Source organism: Barbus barbus (assembly GCF_936440315.1).
Source record: "Barbus barbus genome assembly, chromosome: 47".
Lineage (NCBI taxonomy): Eukaryota > Metazoa > Chordata > Actinopteri > Cypriniformes > Cyprinidae > Barbus > Barbus barbus.
The window spans coordinates 2,339,427-2,359,339 of NC_136725.1; the positions used below are offsets into that span (position 1 = coordinate 2,339,427).

Consider the following 19,913-nt stretch of genomic DNA (forward strand, 5'->3'; position numbering starts at 1 on the left):
AAGAATTGAGTGTTTGACACGATCTGTATTGTTAAAAGCGCTATATAAATAAAGGTGACCCGACTTGACTTGACATTCCAGCTCATTGGACAGAACTGTTTTCTCAGCTGGATTCCTGCACAATTTAATTTGTAATTGACATGACAGAAGTTACTCATTAAAATTTCTCTCAGAAGAGCTTTTATATAATGAGGATTACAAGGCAGGCCGTGCTTTGTATTAGTTTCAAATTCACTTGAAAGAATATTATTTTGCTTCATATGTTGCACTTAATGGCAAGTAAATGGGTCACGCTGTAAAGACAGAAAGCTTTTCAGCCCAAATACTTTAACAACAGTTCTTTTCAGTATTATGTAATGTATTTCTGCTGAACATGAGCATTATGGGCTGAAGTGTGGTAATTGAGTTCTCAGAAATATCCATGCAGGATTCATCCACTCAGGGGTTCCCAAACATGTTCCTGGAGCGCCCCCCAACACTGCACATGTTCATCTCTCCTTTGACACCCATTTCAGGTCTTGGAGTCTGTAAGAATGAGCTGATGAGCTGAATCAGATGTGTTTGGGATACAGGAACACTGCACATTTTCCAGTTTAAGAAACCTTTTGAGTCTCAAATACTAAAACAAGCTATTTTCTTGAAACTACATAAAAACCCTTGTCAGACCAACAAAAATACCCCAATAATGTTGTCCCTGAATCCTATAACAGTAACTGCATGAATAAATTCTACAGTTACTGTTATAGGATTATTGTTTTGCTGTTTGCTGAGTTCCGTTAAACTTTTTTGTTGTAGCTTTATCATTATTGTTAGTTATTTGTTGTGTTGGAAAGAGCTCATCTTTTTAACATTTGTTGATTGCCACCGTTCTTGAGGTTTGTGTGTCTAGTTTTTAGGCCTAGAGCATGTTCATCTGTGTATATCTGCTTTCTGGATATCTTAATATTATAAGTTATTTTACAAACAAAGACAATATCGTCTATGTATTAGACTAAGGTATCCATTAAGGTTTGTCATTTGTAAACAAACATGAATTTTACACATACATTTTTTTCTTCCAGGAAACAGAATAAAATAAATGACGTCAATGACAGTACTTGTTGCTTCAGGTGCTGTCACAAGAATGTTTCTACTGTCAAACTAAGACAAACAGCATTGCATGAACAAACACATTTACACTGGCTAAGAACTAAAAAACTATTGTTGAGAGAACTCAGAAATCTTACTGCATCAAGATACCTTTTTTTAACGTTTTCTCAACTATTTGTTTTTTACGGTGAATGTGGTTGGAAACCCCTGCTCTAGGTGCTTGTCCGGTGTATGGTCGCAGGGATAATGGAGCTGATCCCAGCATTTACCTGATATAAGGCAGTGTTGACGATAGTGCAGGGGTGTCTGCTCCTGCTTCTGGAGGGCCAGAGTCCTGCAGAGCTCGGCCTGGAAGTGATCCTAAATGCCTTGATTAGCTGGTTCAGGTGTGTTTAACTGGGGTTGGAGCTCAACTCTGCAAGACAGTGGACCTCCAGGACCAGGAGTAGACACCCCAGCAGCAACAGTGTGATTCTGGACCGGAGTAGCCCATCCCTGATCTGGATTGACTTCCACTTTTAGTGGACCCTGATTAAAATCCTGTCATGACCCCAGTGCTGTTTCTTCTGACTCTTATTCCTATAAGTTGATCGTAGCTGCATTGGTTTCAGTGGGTCTTCAGTGTACTTGAGCTTACGATGCTTTTGGGAAACGCAGCCCTGGCTGATGGGGTTCCTCTCTCAGGAGTATTATTAGCCTGATTACACTTCATCTGTGGCACCTGTTCTCTGTTGCTTTGAATTTGATTCTTGCCTATTTTTTACGCTTCTGTTTGCTGTCTTGTGTGGAGTGATATATCTCAACTTTGTCTTTCTTTTGTCCTGTCTGTGTTCTGCTCGGTCCAGAGTTTGTGCCAAGGCTCTGAAGATGTGTTCAACCTTTTGGACTCTGGTTTGTTCACAATTCAGCCTGACGCCTGAGGTTACGACATTTACTGTAGGAACATCCCATGATGGACTTGACTGTTAATCCCAGTAAAAGCTGGGAGTGAGTTCTCTGTAAGACTGATGCTATTTGTCTTTGCCACAGTCTGAAAAGACACAGAACCCTGACTCACAAGCCTAACATCTTCAAGACAACACACCCAACTGAGAAAGACAAAAGTTTCACACCTTATGTATGAGTCTCCACATCCTCTTCCTTTACTCGCTCTCCCTCTCTCTCCTCTCATTTCCATCTAAACACAGGACACTGCGGAGATCACACTTTTCTTAATCAGAGTTCATAACAATGCAACTGTTCTTGTTTGAGAGGTCTCTGTGTGTCTGGTAGAAAATTGCTGTAGAGGGTGTCATTTCCCAGTGTCTTTCATGCAAATGACCTTCTGTCCCAAAAGGTCTCAACCCTACTTGATCAATGCAAATTCTAATGGTTGGTTCCTGTCTCCATTTCTGGGGGTGCTTGTCTTTGTCTGAGCACTTAAGGAAATCTTGCAAGAAGATCAGGGCAATCTGCAGCCAGAATGAGTCCATATATGAAATGTGTTCACATACTTCATACTATTTTTCTGAAGTCAGGTATTCATCTTACTCTTAGATTCATCTTTGAGAATGTCTTGTATTGAGTTGATATATTTGAATTGGCTATGTAATTGGCATAATACATATTTACCTGACTGCTAATAAATTGTTACATTTCATATTATTCTGACTTATTCTGAAATTATTTTCTCAAGTCTGCGTCCAGGGTTAAGTACATACTAGATCTCAGGTTAGATGAAGCATGGGGCACATCAGATGAGAATTTAGATTTCTGGATCAAACTGCTTGAATTTAGTTAAGTTGTTATGCAGTTGCACTATGGGGGGCTACTACAGTACTAGCACGGTTTGGGCATGCTTCATAGTACTAGCATAACGGCTGATTATTGTCTCAGTTAAATTGCATGTAGTTATATAACCATATGCAAATATGCTAGATAAATAGTACTAGCATAACCTCTGTTTATTGTTTGAGCTTTAACTAAGTTGTTGCATGGGTGACTGCAGGGGGCTAAACAGAGCCACTGTTTAAAGAATGACAAGCATGAGGTGGTCTATTAAATAGTTAATCATAACCTCTGACTAACGATCAGACTGGCGAGTTTGTGATCGTGGGGTACACATACATCGGCCGGCGTGATACACCCTGAGGTCATAATAAAATGGAGTCAGATTAGAATTAAACAAATTAAATAACTGTGTGCACTGAAAAGACTCAACATGCAAGACACCATTGGATACCTCCAAGTTAGGGAAGCTTTTACCCTTAGTTCACGAGCACTTCAAGCATTCTCTGCTTATAATGTGTATGTGAATACCACAAATGATCTCAGATGAGGACGTGAACTGTACTCAGACCACCTCAGAACGTTTCCCATGTACAGTTTCTTCGTGGCTCCTTTTGTGGTTTGATTGATCAGTATAACGTGAAGGTGAAAACATGTGGTATGGCAGATGCACCTTGAGGCTTACCATTGAGCTTCCAGCTTCTGTCACTAATAAAAACAAAACTTTTCGCATGCCTCACTCTGATCCTGCACCTATTGATATCTGGAGAGAGAATTGCATTAAATATCCTCAACAAGTTTTTCCTTTCTCAAAAATTGAAGGGTAGGGAGAATTGAAGTCCCCCTTTCAGTCCACTTATAACATTGGTCACATATATGTAGTTCTCTTTCTGGTTCACTTCAACCGTGGGTTTGGTTCATTGAAAGTGTATGTGGTACCCCAGTAGAGCTTGAGTAAGGGATGCTGATGCATTACATTGACTGTCTGGAGTCATGACAAATTTGGACTCCTTTATTTGCTTTTGGATTGCAGTGTTTCCCAGTCTTAGTCCTAATCAAACACACCTGATTCAACTCATCAGCTCGGGTGTGTGAGGATGACGGGGCATTTTAAAGTCACTCATCTCTGTTCACCAAATAGATGAACGTTACTCACGCTTTTGAAGACACTAGATCTTTTAACAGGGTGAAAATCATTGAAGTGATGACTGATAAGAACCTCTCTGTGAATGACAGAGTAGCCCTCTGGTCCAGTTTACTTGGTACAGATACTGCTAAAGAAATGCCAGTCTTTACTAAAACATTTCATTTTAGACATCCATATATTGTACTTACAGCCAAACCCACTCAACGTTTACAATTACAACACAAACTTATTAGTATTTTTAATTTTCAACAAGATCTGTCTATGATATACTCTTAACACTGGTGGATAATTCTAAATGCTTTCTATAATTTCTTTCATTTTCTTACTTTACAAACTCAGTAAATAATATTAACGTGTATTAAAATAAGAGGTCCATTGAAGTGACAAGAAAAAGGTTTTAAAGCACTCCTTTGGGCAAGTTCTCTTCCTTTTTCTTCTTTCGTCTCCCATTAGAGGTCGCCACAACAGATCATGTTTATTTGACACTGGTTTACACCGGATGAACACCAGTGAAATACTTGGATAAGGATTCAGATATTGTTTATTAAATCTGGTTATTGTAAAAATGCAATGTTTCATTTTTTTCTTTTGTATGTTGGGCTTTATGCAAAAAAGAATGAATGAAAAAGAAGGAGTTCTAGTTTCTTTGACAAACAAACAAATAAAAGAAAAACTTGGTACTATCTGCATGTTGTAAGACATCTGTGTAAACAGTTTGAAAAAATAGTATTGAGAAAAGCACATTACTAACTTTAGAAAAAACAATACATTTGGATGTTACTTTTTTCTAATTTAAACATTCATTAATGACACTCAGACTAATTTTAGACTATTAAATATGGAAAAAGAGTCACTTCTTCACTGTAATAACTCCAAAGTTGAGAAAACTTCAAAGTAATCAGCCTCAGGAGATTTTTGAGTTTTTTCAACTTCTTGTTTTTAGTTAATGCAACCAAAAGTTGAGAAAACTCAAATATCTCCTGAAGCTGGTTGCCTTAAACTTTTAAGTTTCTCAACTTTTGATTTTTTACAGTGTTTGCTTTAACAGAATTAGTTTGTAGCTTATTCCCACTGAACTTTGATCAAGGAAGGAGGGAGGCGTGTAGTTTATGAGAGAGAGAGAGATTTGGTTACACTCTAACTCTAAGAAATGGAGAGAGAGAGAGAGAGAGAGAGAGAGAGAGAGGGATGTCCTGGAACCTTGAGCAGCTTGAGCATTGTGATTGGTTTATTCTGTGAAGCCCGGCCCCCCGAGTCACTAAGAGGCTGAGATGCTGTGAGGGAATGAGAAACAAGAGCCTAACAGCACCAAGTTACCTGTGGAAAACTCTAGCGCTGCAGAGGTCAGCATGCTGCTGGATATACTCCTCGTCCTTCATCTCCAGGTGCTAGTCATAGCATCTTCATCCTCCGCTGAGGAAGATGAGAGCAGTGAGAGGGATGCCCAACACAGTAAAGGTGAGCAGATCTGTCAAATCAGAGCATCCTTCAGTGTAACTGTGTGTAAAACTCTGCTGATTCAAATGGAAGTGCTAAACATGCATTTTATATTTAAATAATGAAAAGGTTAGTCAAATTCATAGACAGATTAAACACAGACAAGATCATACAAATGAATACTTGTTTAGTTAAAAAAAACAAATCTGTAAATTATGAAAGTGCGATTAAAGATTGCTTTCTCCTGACTGTTTCAGCAGAGTTATGACTGTTGACTTTAGGTGCTTACTGGCTTTTATCCATATGTGCTGCTCTTGATTTTAACACAACAGGTGCATTCCATTTATATGATGATATCCATATAATCTGCACGAGTAATTATCGCCTCAACAACAGCATGAGCATATAATCTCTTACATGCTGTAAAATATCTTCTTTACAAGATTTGATGTGATTTGTATCTGGAGATCTTTAAACCTGCCGATGATCAAGGCATGCATTTACTATGGTATGTTGCAGTAGTTAATGTTTGATTGGCTTATTTTGAAATAGCTCATAAAACAAGATATTACTGATGAGTGAATGGAAATAAAAGGAAATATCAAAGCGGAAAGTCCTTCTTTCAGGATCACTTAAATAGTGCAAAAAAAACAAACAAATATGAAATTCCTCCATAAAAACAGAGAGAGAATGGAGAGATGACCTCCAGGAGAGTAACGTCTCTGCTGTGAGTCAATGTGACACGTTGATCAAATATTCCTGGCCGGCGGTACCCATGTGGTTTTCTGAGATTGGAGAGCGTTTAGTCTACGTGCCGCTCAGAGTGTACCAGCATCTCCAGCTCACATGATTCACTGGTTCCCATACACACACACACACACACACATCCTGATTCTGAAGAAAACCTCATCAATTACAGAAATCAAAAATAAGCTGGATATTTTTGTGTTTTACCCTACGTAATACTGCAAGAGGTGTCAAATGAGGCTAATACGGTGTGGCTCGCTGTTCTGAACTGCTGGATGATCTCTATGTGTAATTATGCGTAAATATGAGCATGAGAAAGAGTGCCCAGTCACATGAATGAAATCTCCTCCGTCTTACCTCTGCATCAGGAATGAAGTCATTAGTAGGAATAATGGATAAAACAGAAAATACAAATCAAACAGAAATGCCACATGGAAGTAATTAACTTTTAATGTAATGTAATAAATGAACAATCACAAATACAACTTGCCACAACAACTAGCTATAGAGGAAAACTAGTCAGTGTCTGACTAAATGACAGCAGATTGCAGATATGGGAAATTAAGAGGTTTCATGCGATGTGAGAGTGCTGTAGTTCTGAATATCAGCAATGATGCATGAGCATGGAGTCAGAGTTATTTTCCTTGGCGTTGTCCATTTAAATCATTTAAATCATGGATTAGTTCTTACTTAATGCTCACTGTTGTCTTCAGGAGTTCTACATGTTGCGATAAAAGTCTGATGAACTATCTTTCATATTGATTCATATTATGACCTCAAGCAGTTAAATGTGGACAGGAGTGACTCCAGAACTGAAAAAAGAACGTTTTCACTCAGAAATACAAAGAAACAGCAACACATTGAATTAAACATGAAATTCTGAAGTAGAAAGACTGAAATCGTTTTTTCTTGTAAAATGTACTTCATTAATCATTGCTTTTCTTGCAACTTTGAAAAAAATGTTTTTACAGTGCTGACACCTCTGTATTTGCTCTGATTTGGAAATCTCAGCCGTATGGTCTTTTCTTGCAGTGGCCTGAGCTTTGGATTCTTCTGTTTGAAGCGTAGCAGCTCGAGTTTAGTCTGCACTGCACATAATGCTCACATTCACAGAGCTCGATGAAGGAGGGATTGTGTGAGTGTGCTGATGTGTGTGAATAAGGAAAAGATACTGTTCTTACTGTCTCACAATGACCAAACCTGTTCTCACTGTTCCTTCATCTACCTGTGCCTGGTGTGCTTTTGTGTTTGTCCCTTAACTGTAACAGATCATTATAGCAGCATATTACAGTAATATCTGATATTATATTTATGGTATTATACTAAAAAGTTTGTTGAAGTTCACCTCACTAGATATCCAAGCAGCAAAAGTTTCTTAGTAAGATCCTGCCTTGACTCATGATTAATAACTGACCATAAAGTCTTTAAACATATTTATGGGTATTCCGATGATCTCTAATTAAAACAAGTTCTAACCACTTTAACTCTAACACTACCATTTGATCAAGGAAGTCGAAATTGAGCATTTATGTATGTTTTACATGTTTGATAAACACATGCAGGGTGTCTAGTATGCTGTCTACAAGCTGTATAATGACTGACTTTAGGTGTTTTGTACGTAGACTCTGCTGTGGTTTGGACTATTTTATTAATATGTTGTGTGGTTGTGCTGCCTGTATATGATTTCTTCCCTCAGATTTACTGCTTCTGCTGGTATTGTTTTCATTCGAAAGACGCTTTGGATATAAACATCTGCTAAATGAATAAATGTATATGTACTAGGCTATAATATTAGCACTGTTAGTGTTATTTGAAATGTTTTATAATTACACGTTTATATTGCTTGTGTAGTCATGTTGGGTTGACCCTAAAGGTCCTTGCACACTGACTCCGAATTTTCATCCTTTCCTATCAAAATGCTTGCTACGGATGCAAAAACACAGAAAATCGAACCTGATCTGAATTTTTTATGACGCACGAAAGTTTTGAAGGCAGTGTGTAAACATGATTGACACAAGATGAGGTCGTATTTATTTAATAACGTGCGAACATTTCGGACTCAGTGTGCAATGGCCTTACCACCATAACTCCTCCATGAACTATTTTCAACAATGACAAATAGGAGATTTGAAGATATTTTATGCATTTCCTACCATAAATATATTAAAACTTAATTTTTGATTAGTAATATGCATTGCTCAGAACTTCATTTGGACAACTTTAAAGGCAAATATGTTGATTTTTTTGCACCCTCAGATTCCAGATTATCAAATAGTTGTATCTAGACAAATATTGTCCTATCATAACAAACCATACACCAATGGAAATATTAATTATTCATAAATCTCAATTTCAAAAACTCTTATGACTGGTTTTGTATAACCCAAAGTCGAGTTTTGATTCCTTTCTTCCCTGACACAATGTCTTTCCATTTCTTATAGGTTCTTCTCATCAGCACCACTGGGGTTACCATGGTAATACATATACTGTAACGACCCTCAATGACTCAGAGTTTTACATACGGTTTTGTATCTAACTCACACTTATTACTGGATCATAGCAGACATTTCCAGCACAGTCTAAGTTACTTTCATCACCTAGTAATACTGCAATATAATACTGTGAGTGAAGGGAAACATAATGTATATGATTTGTAGCACTTATTTCATTAGATAAGAAAGTAGAGTAAATTCTTTGTATATTTAATAATAATAATGCAATCAGATTCACAGATTAAGGTATTAATGCTACTAATAAGTGACATTAACATGTGCTTAATGAAACAGTGTTACAACATACTGATCTAGAAAGTGAAACATGGTACAATAAACAAGATTAAAACCGTTTATTGCATTATTGCGTCAGTATCTTGAAACACGATAAGCCTTGTGTCCTTTGACAGTCTGTGTTTCCATCATGAACACCTCAAAGACTCAATCACTTATTTGTATCGTGAGTATTTAACCGAGGTGTGGAACTTGCAAGTTCTTTGCAATAGTAATATTTTACTGTTTGCTGCTTGCTATAAACAGATGACCATTTGCTCAAAAAAGTTGCCAATAGTCTTAGCAATTCATGCAATGAAACAATGTCCTGAAGCTTTATCGGAAACACTTTATAATAATGGCAAATTAACAATATTAATACCTAAATTAAACATTGGTTTAATAATAACTAACGATGAGTTAAGGCAGGTACTAATCATCAACTAACCTTAACTACAAGTCATGTGTGAAAAACAACAACTTTAGCTACATGTTTGTTAGTTAATGCATTAATTAACACTTTGAGGTACATTGACATGAATTAACATGCATTAGTAAATGATTATTCATGTACTGTTCTTGTAAAGTGTTTCTACTTTATCTATTACTATATAGTGCTTTTTTATGTTATTATAATGCTTTGTTATCAGGCTCTGAAAAATGGCCTTGGATTTTAGAAAGGCACTATACAAATAAAACCTGTTGCGTAAAAATGTCATCAGTTAACTTTGAACTAAAATGATATTGTTGAGGCTGTTGCATGTTAATGATTTCTTTGTCTCGTTCAGATCAGGACGCGTGGTTATCTGCGTTTGAACACTGTAGTGGAAAATCTCAGTCTCCAGTCAACATAGACACTCATAGGGTTTTCTATGAGCCCAAACTGCCTCCCATTAAACTGGAGGGATATGATCTCACCGGCTCTCCCGCTCTTACCCTCATCAACAACGGTCACACACGTGAGTCGAGACCCTTTCACACCAAACACGAGATCTTACACACAATCAAAGGACTTCACATCAGCACATCAAATTACTCCAGTTCGACTGTCAGTATATCAGTGACATGTTATATATTTGTGAAATAAAAACCCAAGGACGATTCCAGGTTTGTGTATTCTGACGTTTAAAGGGGAGACTAGGTCTTCTTTTTTGTTAAATATCTTCTGTGTAACAAATATTAAGATAATGAAACTATAATTAATACTTTAAGTAACACTTTAATTTAAGGATCAGTTCTCACTATTAACTAGTTGCTGATTAGCATGCATATTACTAGCAGATTGGCAGTTTATAGTACTTATGAAGCACATTAATGCCATATTTTAGGATCCCTTATTTCAACCCATACCTACTTAACAACTAACTATTAATAAACAGCAAATTAGGAGTTTTTTGAGACAAAGGTTAATATGAGAATTGGTCCCCAAACTAAAGTATGACCTTCTTTCATGCTGTTGCTTTTCAACAAACAAGACGGTAAAATTGAGTAATTAAAATTTTAAACACAATATTGCCAGCTATTTTGTGTATTTTTGCTTCACCAAAAATAATTGTTAAAAATGAAGTCAAAACAGAATCAATCATTGTATCTTTGAGCAATAGCAGTGTTTTATTTCTTAATGAATGTGGTTTTTGAACGAATCAGTTGAGTCAGTGATTCAATGTTTCATTCTTGTGGGAATGAGTGTATTTCATCAAGTTTATTGAGTAAATGTATATATATATGAATGCATGCAGAAAGCCAGTTTTATACTTTAACTAATAAAATGACCAAAAATTTACCGTTTTAAAGAGTGGCTTTAAACAATGCTTAAAATACAGTTTATGGACTTTATTTACCATTTTGTTTTTGTTGCTGGCTTAAATGACATAATTACATTACTTTACTCTAATTTAAGGTCATTCGGAAATGAAAAGATGTTGTTTCTGTTGTTGTGTCAGTGCAGCTGAGTCTGCCGAGCAGCATGCGTATCATGAGGGGATTCGATCATGTTTATATCGCAGCCCAGCTTCACTTCCACTGGGGAACTACAGAGGTCCCTGGTTCAGAGCACACCATCGATCATGTTCATTTCCCTGCTGAGGTAACACACGGCTTAATGGTCTCTCTGAATACAGCCAAGCGTTTAGAGATCATGTTGTTGGCCCAGTCTTTCTGGAACATTAGTGATTATAAAAATTGCATAATGTGTGACATTGCATAAACACATGCTACCGCAATTTCCTCATTCCTCAGATCCACGTGGTTCATTATAACTCCAAATATGAAAATCTCACTGAGGCTGCTAGTAAAGCGGATGGATTGGCAGTGTTAGGAGGATTCTTAGGTGTAAGTTTTTCAACTACAAACTTTTATGACTGCAGTAAAGTTTTCCAAGTAAAAGAATGCGGTTTGATCACTTCCAATAAAGTCATTTGTTAGTATTTCCTTTTGACTTTTTCCTCAACAGATTGGCCTTCATGACAATGACAACTATGAGAAGATCCTGTCTGCGTTAACAGACATCAGCATAGAGAGTAAGCAACTAATAATGGTCAACAAAGAAAACATAAAGAAAATGTAAAGCATCATGTACCTGGACCACAAAACCAGTCATAAGGGTCCATTTTTTAAAACTGAGATTTATGCATCATCTGAAAGCTGAACAAATGAGCTTTCCATTTTGTTAGGATCGGACAATATTTGGCTGAGATACAACTATTTGAAAATCTGGAATCAGAGGATGCAAAAAAATCTAAATATTGAGAAAATCTCCTTTAAAGTTGTCCAAATGAAGTTCTTATAAATGCATATTACTAATCAAAAATGAAGTTTTGATATATTTACAGTAGGACATTTACTAAATATCTTCATGGAACATGATCTTTACTTAATATCCTGATGATTTTTGGCATAAAAGAAACATGGATCATTTTGCCCCATACAGTGTATTGTTGGCTATTGCTACAAATATAACTGGTTTTGTGGTCCAGGGTCATGTTTATGAAAATGTCTGAATATCTTTTTACTAGAAACACAAAAAAAGTTACATTGCTGTTTTTTATTTTATTTTGATTGCTTCCGGTGTCCTCCATTGTAAGTGGCTTTGGATAAATGCGTCTGCTAAATGACTGAATGTAAATGTAATGTAAACGTCAAGCATAAAGCACTGATGATTATCATCCAGCTTGATCCGATGGTGTTTTTTTCAGAGTCAAACACTGAGATTCCTGGTTTTAATGTGCGCCATCTTCTGCCGGACAGCCTGGACAGGTTTTATAGGTACAACGGGTCCCTCACAACCCCTCCGTGCTTTCAGACGGTCAGCTGGACTTTGTTCAACCACTCAATCAGAGTCTCGAGGAGACAGGTTAGACTATTCTCACAAGAGAGCATCATGTCATTTATAGCACTTGCTGATCTAAATCAGTCTTGTTTTTCTTTTATTAGCTAGCAGCCTTGGAGGACACATTGAAAACTGAACACAACAAGCTTTTGTCCAAAAACTTCAGAGCTCCACAACTTCTGCATGGGAGAAAAGTGCTGGCATCTTTCCACACAGGATCCACTACAAGAAGTATGTACAGTCTATATTCAGTCTTTTATACCTGATTGTGTTGCAGTTTACAGTGGTTGAAAATGTCTGAATATCTTTTTACAAGAAACACAAAAAAGCTACATTATAAAATTAGGCATATGTGATGTACATACACATTGATCTACAACAATCTTGGCGGATGTGTACACTGTACAAGGGAGATTTTTTTGTTTCTAAACTCTGATTCAAAGTTCATTTTGTACATAATTGACACACACTCTATAATTATGCATTGGTTTGTATAACTCAGGGTTATTTTCCTGTATCTTTATCCTTTTATTATTATAAAGGCTCAATATTTTAACCTTTATTTAACCAGGCAAGTCAATTAAGAACAGGTTATTATTTTTAATAACAGCCGGGCAGGAGAATTAATATCCCCTGAGACACATACAAACATTTTACAATACATAAACAGATTAAGCAAGGCGGATTGGGGTTTTAAGTTTGGCGAGTTGTGTGATTATTTTGAAATGGCATGCAAGTACTTTAAAAATCATCAGTGCAATGTAACGTAGGCTATACAATCAGTATGTAAGTAGTTAAAGGCATTTGATATAAAGTGGCTTCATATCTACTGCTTGATTTTTTTGAATCCAACAAACATCTAAATGTCACTTGGTTTAATATTTTGCATTTAAAACAATGCCAATTACTTCAAGTTAATATTCAGTCATCAGTTTAACTGCACTGACACACTCAGATTTAAACTGAATAGAAGCAGATAATGATACAAACTTTGAAACACAGAGACTGAATGAAATCAACACTGAATGAACTTGAGCTGAGTAAAGACACCATTGTCTTCTGCAGGGCTGGACTGGGACAAAAAATCGGCCCGGGCATTTTGACTAGAGACCGGCCCACTAGGTATTATTGGCAAAGCCATAAAGCCTTTGAATGAAAACAAACACTGTTCTGACAGTGATGTACACGGTCCTGTTGGTATATATGTATCAACCTAATAAACTTAAACCTACACCATCCTCCCTATTCTGGTATTCTAAACAGTACTTAGTGGAAAACAAAAGACTGCTTGGTCGAGTTAACCTCCTGAACTATCTACAACACATGGTGGAAACCTGAAATTAAGACAGAGAAGACTAGAGGTGAGACATGATCATTAATGAGTATTAAAATTAATAAATTACAGATTTAGTGATATTTTCATAAACTATTTATTTACCACATCAACAAACAGCATGGCAGCACAAAATATTTTGTTAAACATGGCAACCTTTAAAAAGTGAAAGGAGACAGAGAAAGAAAGTTGAGAAAGAATAACACTTAATTGAATTTTTGATGCCATTTTACACACAGTACTGGTACAGTATCTAGAAAATGTTGGAAAATACTGACATCATATACAGTACTTACTTCTTCAGAAATTATGATGGGACCCTGAAAAACAGGACACAAGTGAAAGGACAGAGAAGGGTGAGAAAGAATGGCATTTGTTGGACTTGCTCATATGATCACAGTACTTGTATCTTTATTCCACAAAAATAGCTGAATCATATACAGTAGTACTTACGTAGGAACTTAAACAGTTGCATGGTCTAGAGAACCCCTTAAAGGATGATTAGACCCTGAAAAACAGGACAGAAAGGAACAACGATTAGATAAATAAGAAAATCTATTAAGGATAGATTGTGATTGAATTGTATCACCAAAGACTATTTACTCACTGCATCAATAAAAAGTCACCCACAACACTTCCACAGCAGCAACACTGAACATATCTTAACATATGGTAACCTTTAAGAAGTGAAAGGACAGACAGCGAAGGGTGAGAAAGACTTGCACTTAATGGATTTTTTCAGACGATGACAGTACTGGTATGTTTACTCTAGAGAAATGGTTGAATCATATTCTATATAGTACTTACTTAAAATGAACCCACTTCAGGCTTCCAAAATTGACTGACAGTCTGAAATGAAACAAAGACAGATTAAGGCTGTAAGAAAACATGTTTATAAATGCCTAATACCCCAATCTCATATTTATTCTATCTACTGTCTTATGCATTAAAACCTATTAAGATGGACACATTCTAAGCATTTTCTGAGCATGTGACATGTTTGAAGTGAAGATAGATACTAAACCTATTCATTTACTTTTAGGCAATAACAATAAAGTTGAATTTAATCTTAACTGATACATAATTAGGAATGTTTTGATAATTTTATTTCACCTAACCAGGTTACAAAAGCAGCTTTCTCAGCAGGTCACTCTTCTCAGCTACCCTGTCAATGACCATGTCGGAGTCCAATGACATGAGAATGTCCTTTTCAGTGGCCATCAGCATAAACATCTCCAGCCTGTTTCCAGACAGGCTGCTTCAGAGTCTGCTTTTAATGAACTTGAGTGTAGAGAATGTTCTCTCACAGGCAACCTGAGTGAGAGAGAGGGTCAGCAGGTACTTGTATGCCAGCCGAAGGAGATGGTAGGCATCAGACAGCATGTTGAACCGCCTGAGAATTTGATAGCAGCACAGTGGGCAATTTTTGCAAGAATCACAGATTTTGGTCACAATTTCACTTCCTTCGTCCCATTCTTCAGTTCTGTCCTCTGCTGTTCTGGTCCTGTAGTCATCTACATGTGATGTCTTAAGCCTTTCCCACTGTCCAGCAAAACTTTTCAGTTCTGACTGAAGGTTATTTACTGTAGCCATGCTGTCAAATTTGAGGAGACATGTGCTTAGGTTTTGAAGTGCATTACTAGGAAGAGAAACTGTTCTGACTTGGCTAAACTTCCTGGGGTCCAACCATGCCAAATCTGCAACAAGAGGGCCATTTGTGACAAATCGTCTGTGGATTGTCACCTAAAACATAAACCTGTTTCTCCATCACCTGTTCAACTCTGATGATTCAATAAGGACATCTCCTGGTTTCACCTTTATGTTTCTCTCTCACATATCCAAACCAATCATGACTAGCAGCTTTTATGGCTGTGGCTCCAGCAAACAGCTGATAAACCGATCAGCTGATCAACAGGAGAAGGAGGGGGAGAGAATGAGAGAAGCCGAGGCAGCTGCGCAGCGTAAAGACACAGGATAACTCCAGCTTTGTGTTTTTTTTTTTTTTTTTCATTCTAGCTGAAATACAGGACAAATCGCGTTCCTTTTCACCTCAATACGTAACGCGTAATATTTTCTCTGAATACGGGACGATTACGTTTTTTACGTTTGGCAACCCATACTAACTAACCTTATCAATAATTCACTCTCAGTAACATCATAGCATCAGCATAGAAACTCTGTCATCATGCTAACTAGTACACAGTAGGAGTTATTGTAACTGACTGTAAAAAGTTAGCAAGCACAACGAAAATAAGCTACACCTACTTGGTTTATAAGTTTTTTTATGGTTTTACTTACCTCAAGTTCAGTTCTGCCACTTGGACCGGCGGCCGCCTCGGGTCTCTCCTCCTCCTGCCTCCCCTTTCCCTCTTCAACCTGCGGCTGCTGGCCTCTATCACTTGCTAATTTTACTGAAGTGGAAGCTCCACTATAGCCACCAAACAACTGTGATATTTTAGCACATTTGGCAGCATCTGCCTGAAGGGCTAGTTTCTTTTTGGCCCTAATTTTTTCGGCTCCTGCTCCTGCGTTTTTTGTTCTCCATTTTTGTTCAGCAATGATATATGATTGCTGAGCCGTTGCAAGGGGGAGGGTGCATCTGACCTCCTCGGCTGTAATTGGTCCAGCCCAGAGTCGATCATGACCAATTGGCCAATCTGCCACCTTTAATAGTTTATAACGTTACAAAAAAAAAAAAAAAAACATCGCCGGCCGGCCGGCCCGCAAAAGACGAAAATCACCATCGGCCCACCGGGCAAATGCCCGGTATGCCCTATGGCCAGTCCAGCCATGGTCTTCTGTAGAGCTGTTTTACAGCAGAAAGTTCATTTGTTGTTTCTTATTTATTTCCTGTTGAAACAGGAATTAGTGTATGTGTATTTTGTGTTGTGTTTTACAGTAGCCAGTGAAGCTCTACCATCTGAAACACAAGACACCAATATAATGGAATCTAACGGTAAGAATGTGTCATTGCTGTATTTCTACAGCAGGATATAAAAGCAGTTTATTTCAGAGGACTTGGTCTTGTGTTGATGGTATCTGTTTCATAGTGCTAACATGGTTTCATTTTCAGGAGAAAAAGTAAACGTTACAATAAAAATAATATTGCTGAATTACTATTTAAGCCTAAAATGGTCACATACAATATATAAAAAACTTTCAGGATACATTTAGCAATCAATCCTTACATTTAGCGTGACATTATATGGACTTCTGAAATGTTCTGAATGAAGCTCTCTGTGTGTGACAGTAATATGAACACAATATAAACACGTTTAAAGGTTGTTATTTCCACAGGACACGTTCTGGCGATTATCTTCGGGGTTCTGTTTGCTGTCACGTTGCTGGTCTTCTCCATCTACACATATCAACAGAGGAAAAAGTACTCAAAGTACGTTCATATCCATTTCTGATTCATCACTTCATTTGACTGAAGCCAGTATTTGTTTGCAAACTTTTAATACTCTCTGCTTTTTTTTAAAAGTACAACAGACTAAACATGTTTCTCTTTTGTCTCTTTTTCTCTACAGGTTTAAAAAAGACTGCAAGCAAAATGTTATTTATAAACCAGCTGCCGTTGAAAAAGACATAGATCAAACCTCTGTTACTGTATCATAAACCACATATTTATTCAGAAACTTTTGTCTTGTTTGTCTTCAGAGTGAGACTTTGGAATAAACTGTTTGCAAATGACTAGAAATTGCTGCATACAGTAATGTAATATGTCATTACATACCTGGGGAAAAAAGACCAAGCCCAAAATGACTAAACACTAAGCTTTTAATTGTCTTAACCACAAATTATTGGTCAGGAAATAAGCACAATTTAAGCAAATAAATGCACTGCTTAAAAACCGACTGCCATCTCAGAAAAACATCAAAGACAGAAATACGTTTTTGTCCGAATATGGGACGTTTGATTCAGAGCGGAGCAGAGTAGTGTGGAGTGATGGATCACCATAAAACATGAGTTGTGTTGTGAAATATAATGATGAAATATAATGCATCTCTAGCACAGTGAAGCATGGAGGAAGCTGATCTCTGAGAAAACTCAATTAATGTTTGGAGTATCAGAGAATATTGCAGAATGGCTTGCTTTCCACAATTAAAAAAAAGTTATTATATATAAACTTATTGTATTCATATCTAAATTCTAGACTATTTTCTGTATAAAATGTAAAAAAAAATGTTTAATTAATGCAGTATTTAAGTTAAAATAGAGCAAAAGTATTTTAAATCCATTGAACTGAGGCAGATTGGGTCCACCTTGTGGAAAAAATAAAGAAAATCATCTGTAATACCATAGTATAGCCATTAGATGCCAGTGTAGCCATATATATTCAGTGCTGTGCATTCCTTAGTTACTGAGCAGTGTTTTCAGGCATAATTGTTTAAAGTGCCCCTATTATGGGTGAAGAAAGGTTCATATTTTGGTTTTGGGAGTCTCCAACAACAGGTTGACATCCATGCAAGATCAAAAAACACTTTCTTTTTCTTATAATATGCATTTATTTTTACTTTATTTTCTCAATGACTCCCAAACGATTCGCTCTTGGTTGATTTCATTTAAAGCAGTGTTTGTGAGCTTTTACTGCTCCAGAAGTGGCATCTAATGGCAAAGAATGAATTTGCATTTTCATTCAGACCAATGTGAAAAGACCAATATGCTAACGTTTCATGTTGACGTCAGCATGCTCGGGATTCGTTTTAAAAACGACTCATTTCAATGATTCAGAGTCCACTCTTTCTTTTGAGAGACAATAACTTTATACACGGTGCACTTTCAGATTTAAAACTTTGCAGGATGTTTTCGTTCGCTGTGTTACACACTGCATGAAAGCTCATCTTCAAAAATCCATTATAGGGGCACTTTAAGTTTTGTCACCCCTTTGCATTGTGGCTGATTTGTAGATTGTACACATCAAAACATCTCTGTATTTGCGTATTTTTGTCTATTTCCCATTCATTTCAGACGGTGGTCATTTTTGACTGCAAACAACACAAGTGTGAGTATTTTTTTTACGACCATTTAGCTTTTTCCAATCATGTCCACAGTTTTGTTTTGTTTTTTCACATAGGGACTGGCATAAAGGTCACCAAGGTTTGTACCATTCTGATAAAGTAGCGATTTTTTTAAAATTTCCCCCCAAATATTTTTCGGTCTAAAATGACCGAAAACACATCAGGTTTAAAGAAACCAAAAGTGGAAGGTGATTCTGTCCTAAGTTACTTTATCTACAGTATGTGTGCAGTTCTTGCAAATTTTCTGACCAGTGATTTGTGATTAAAATGGTAAAAAATCCACTAAAATTGAGTAATGTTTGGTTTGGCCCACTTTTTCTTTTTTGCCCTGGAGTATGTGTCTGGAGTTTTATGTACATAAATGTGTCAACAAATTCTTTTTTTTCTTCATTTTGCTGTTTCTTATGTTTCTTTGCTGTTTCCATTGTATTTAGGAAATTAATCATAACATATTATTCATCCACCTATAAAATGTACAATGGTACTCTTAACAGTATCTGAGTGAGCAGAACCTAGTTTACATATAGATAAACCGTCAAACCACAGCCATTCATTTATATATTACCCAGATACTGACCACTGCCTCTGTCTCTCCAGTCATCTTACACTAGACTTCAAAAAACTATATTTTAGTCTTGACATACAATTTCAAGATTGTAAGTGTATAAGGACTTTGTGAAGCCGTGTTGTGTCTCTCAGAACGGACTGTTCTCTGCTGCATTTATGTATCAAACACGGTCCAGGACACTAAACATTCACACGAGGATGTGTGAATGTTTAAGACGATTAAACTTTGATTCTGGAAAATCCATGAGTTAACTTGTGTTATATATATAAGATGTCATGACAGGTCATGTAGAGGAGTGCATTTCAACACAATTCTGTCGAAGACTGACTGTGAAGCATGCAATCCAATGCATTTGGCAGGTCAGGGGGTCAGTTCTCACATTTCAGTAAGATATTTACAAAGGGCAGAGGTCACATGACTCCAAGAGCCTAAAAGCCACAAATACTTTATACATTAATATGAGTTAATACAATAGCTAACTGCTGAAACAGTCATTTTACAGCATTTATTTGGTTAATGTCAATTACCAATTTTTTTATGAACATTAAAGGGATAGTTCTCCTACAAATGCAGTTCTGTCATCCCTCATGTTGTTCTAAACCTCTATGAGTTTCTGGTAACGCTTTAGGAACCAATTCTCAATATTAACGAGTTGCTTATTAGCCTATTGCCTATTATTAACATGTTGGCTGTTTATTAGTGCATATAAAG

The 19,913-nt window shown here is 36.8% G+C and overlaps 1 protein-coding gene across 1 annotated transcript; it reads left to right on the top strand.

The window, feature by feature from the left end:
- Positions 1 to 5,260: 5,260 nt before the first annotated feature.
- Positions 5,261 to 19,437, top strand: LOC306865549 (carbonic anhydrase 14-like). Its single transcript, XM_079410236.1, has 11 exons — positions 5,261 to 5,461; positions 8,629 to 8,661; positions 9,741 to 9,911; positions 10,896 to 11,038; positions 11,191 to 11,283; positions 11,405 to 11,471; positions 12,147 to 12,304; positions 12,385 to 12,511; positions 16,513 to 16,569; positions 16,911 to 17,004; positions 17,144 to 19,437. The coding sequence occupies exons 1-11, from the start codon at positions 5,353 to 5,355 to the stop codon at positions 17,229 to 17,231; spliced, it is 1,140 nt and encodes a 379-aa protein (XP_079266362.1). The 5' UTR covers positions 5,261 to 5,352; the 3' UTR covers positions 17,232 to 19,437.
- Positions 19,438 to 19,913: the final 476 nt, after the last annotated feature.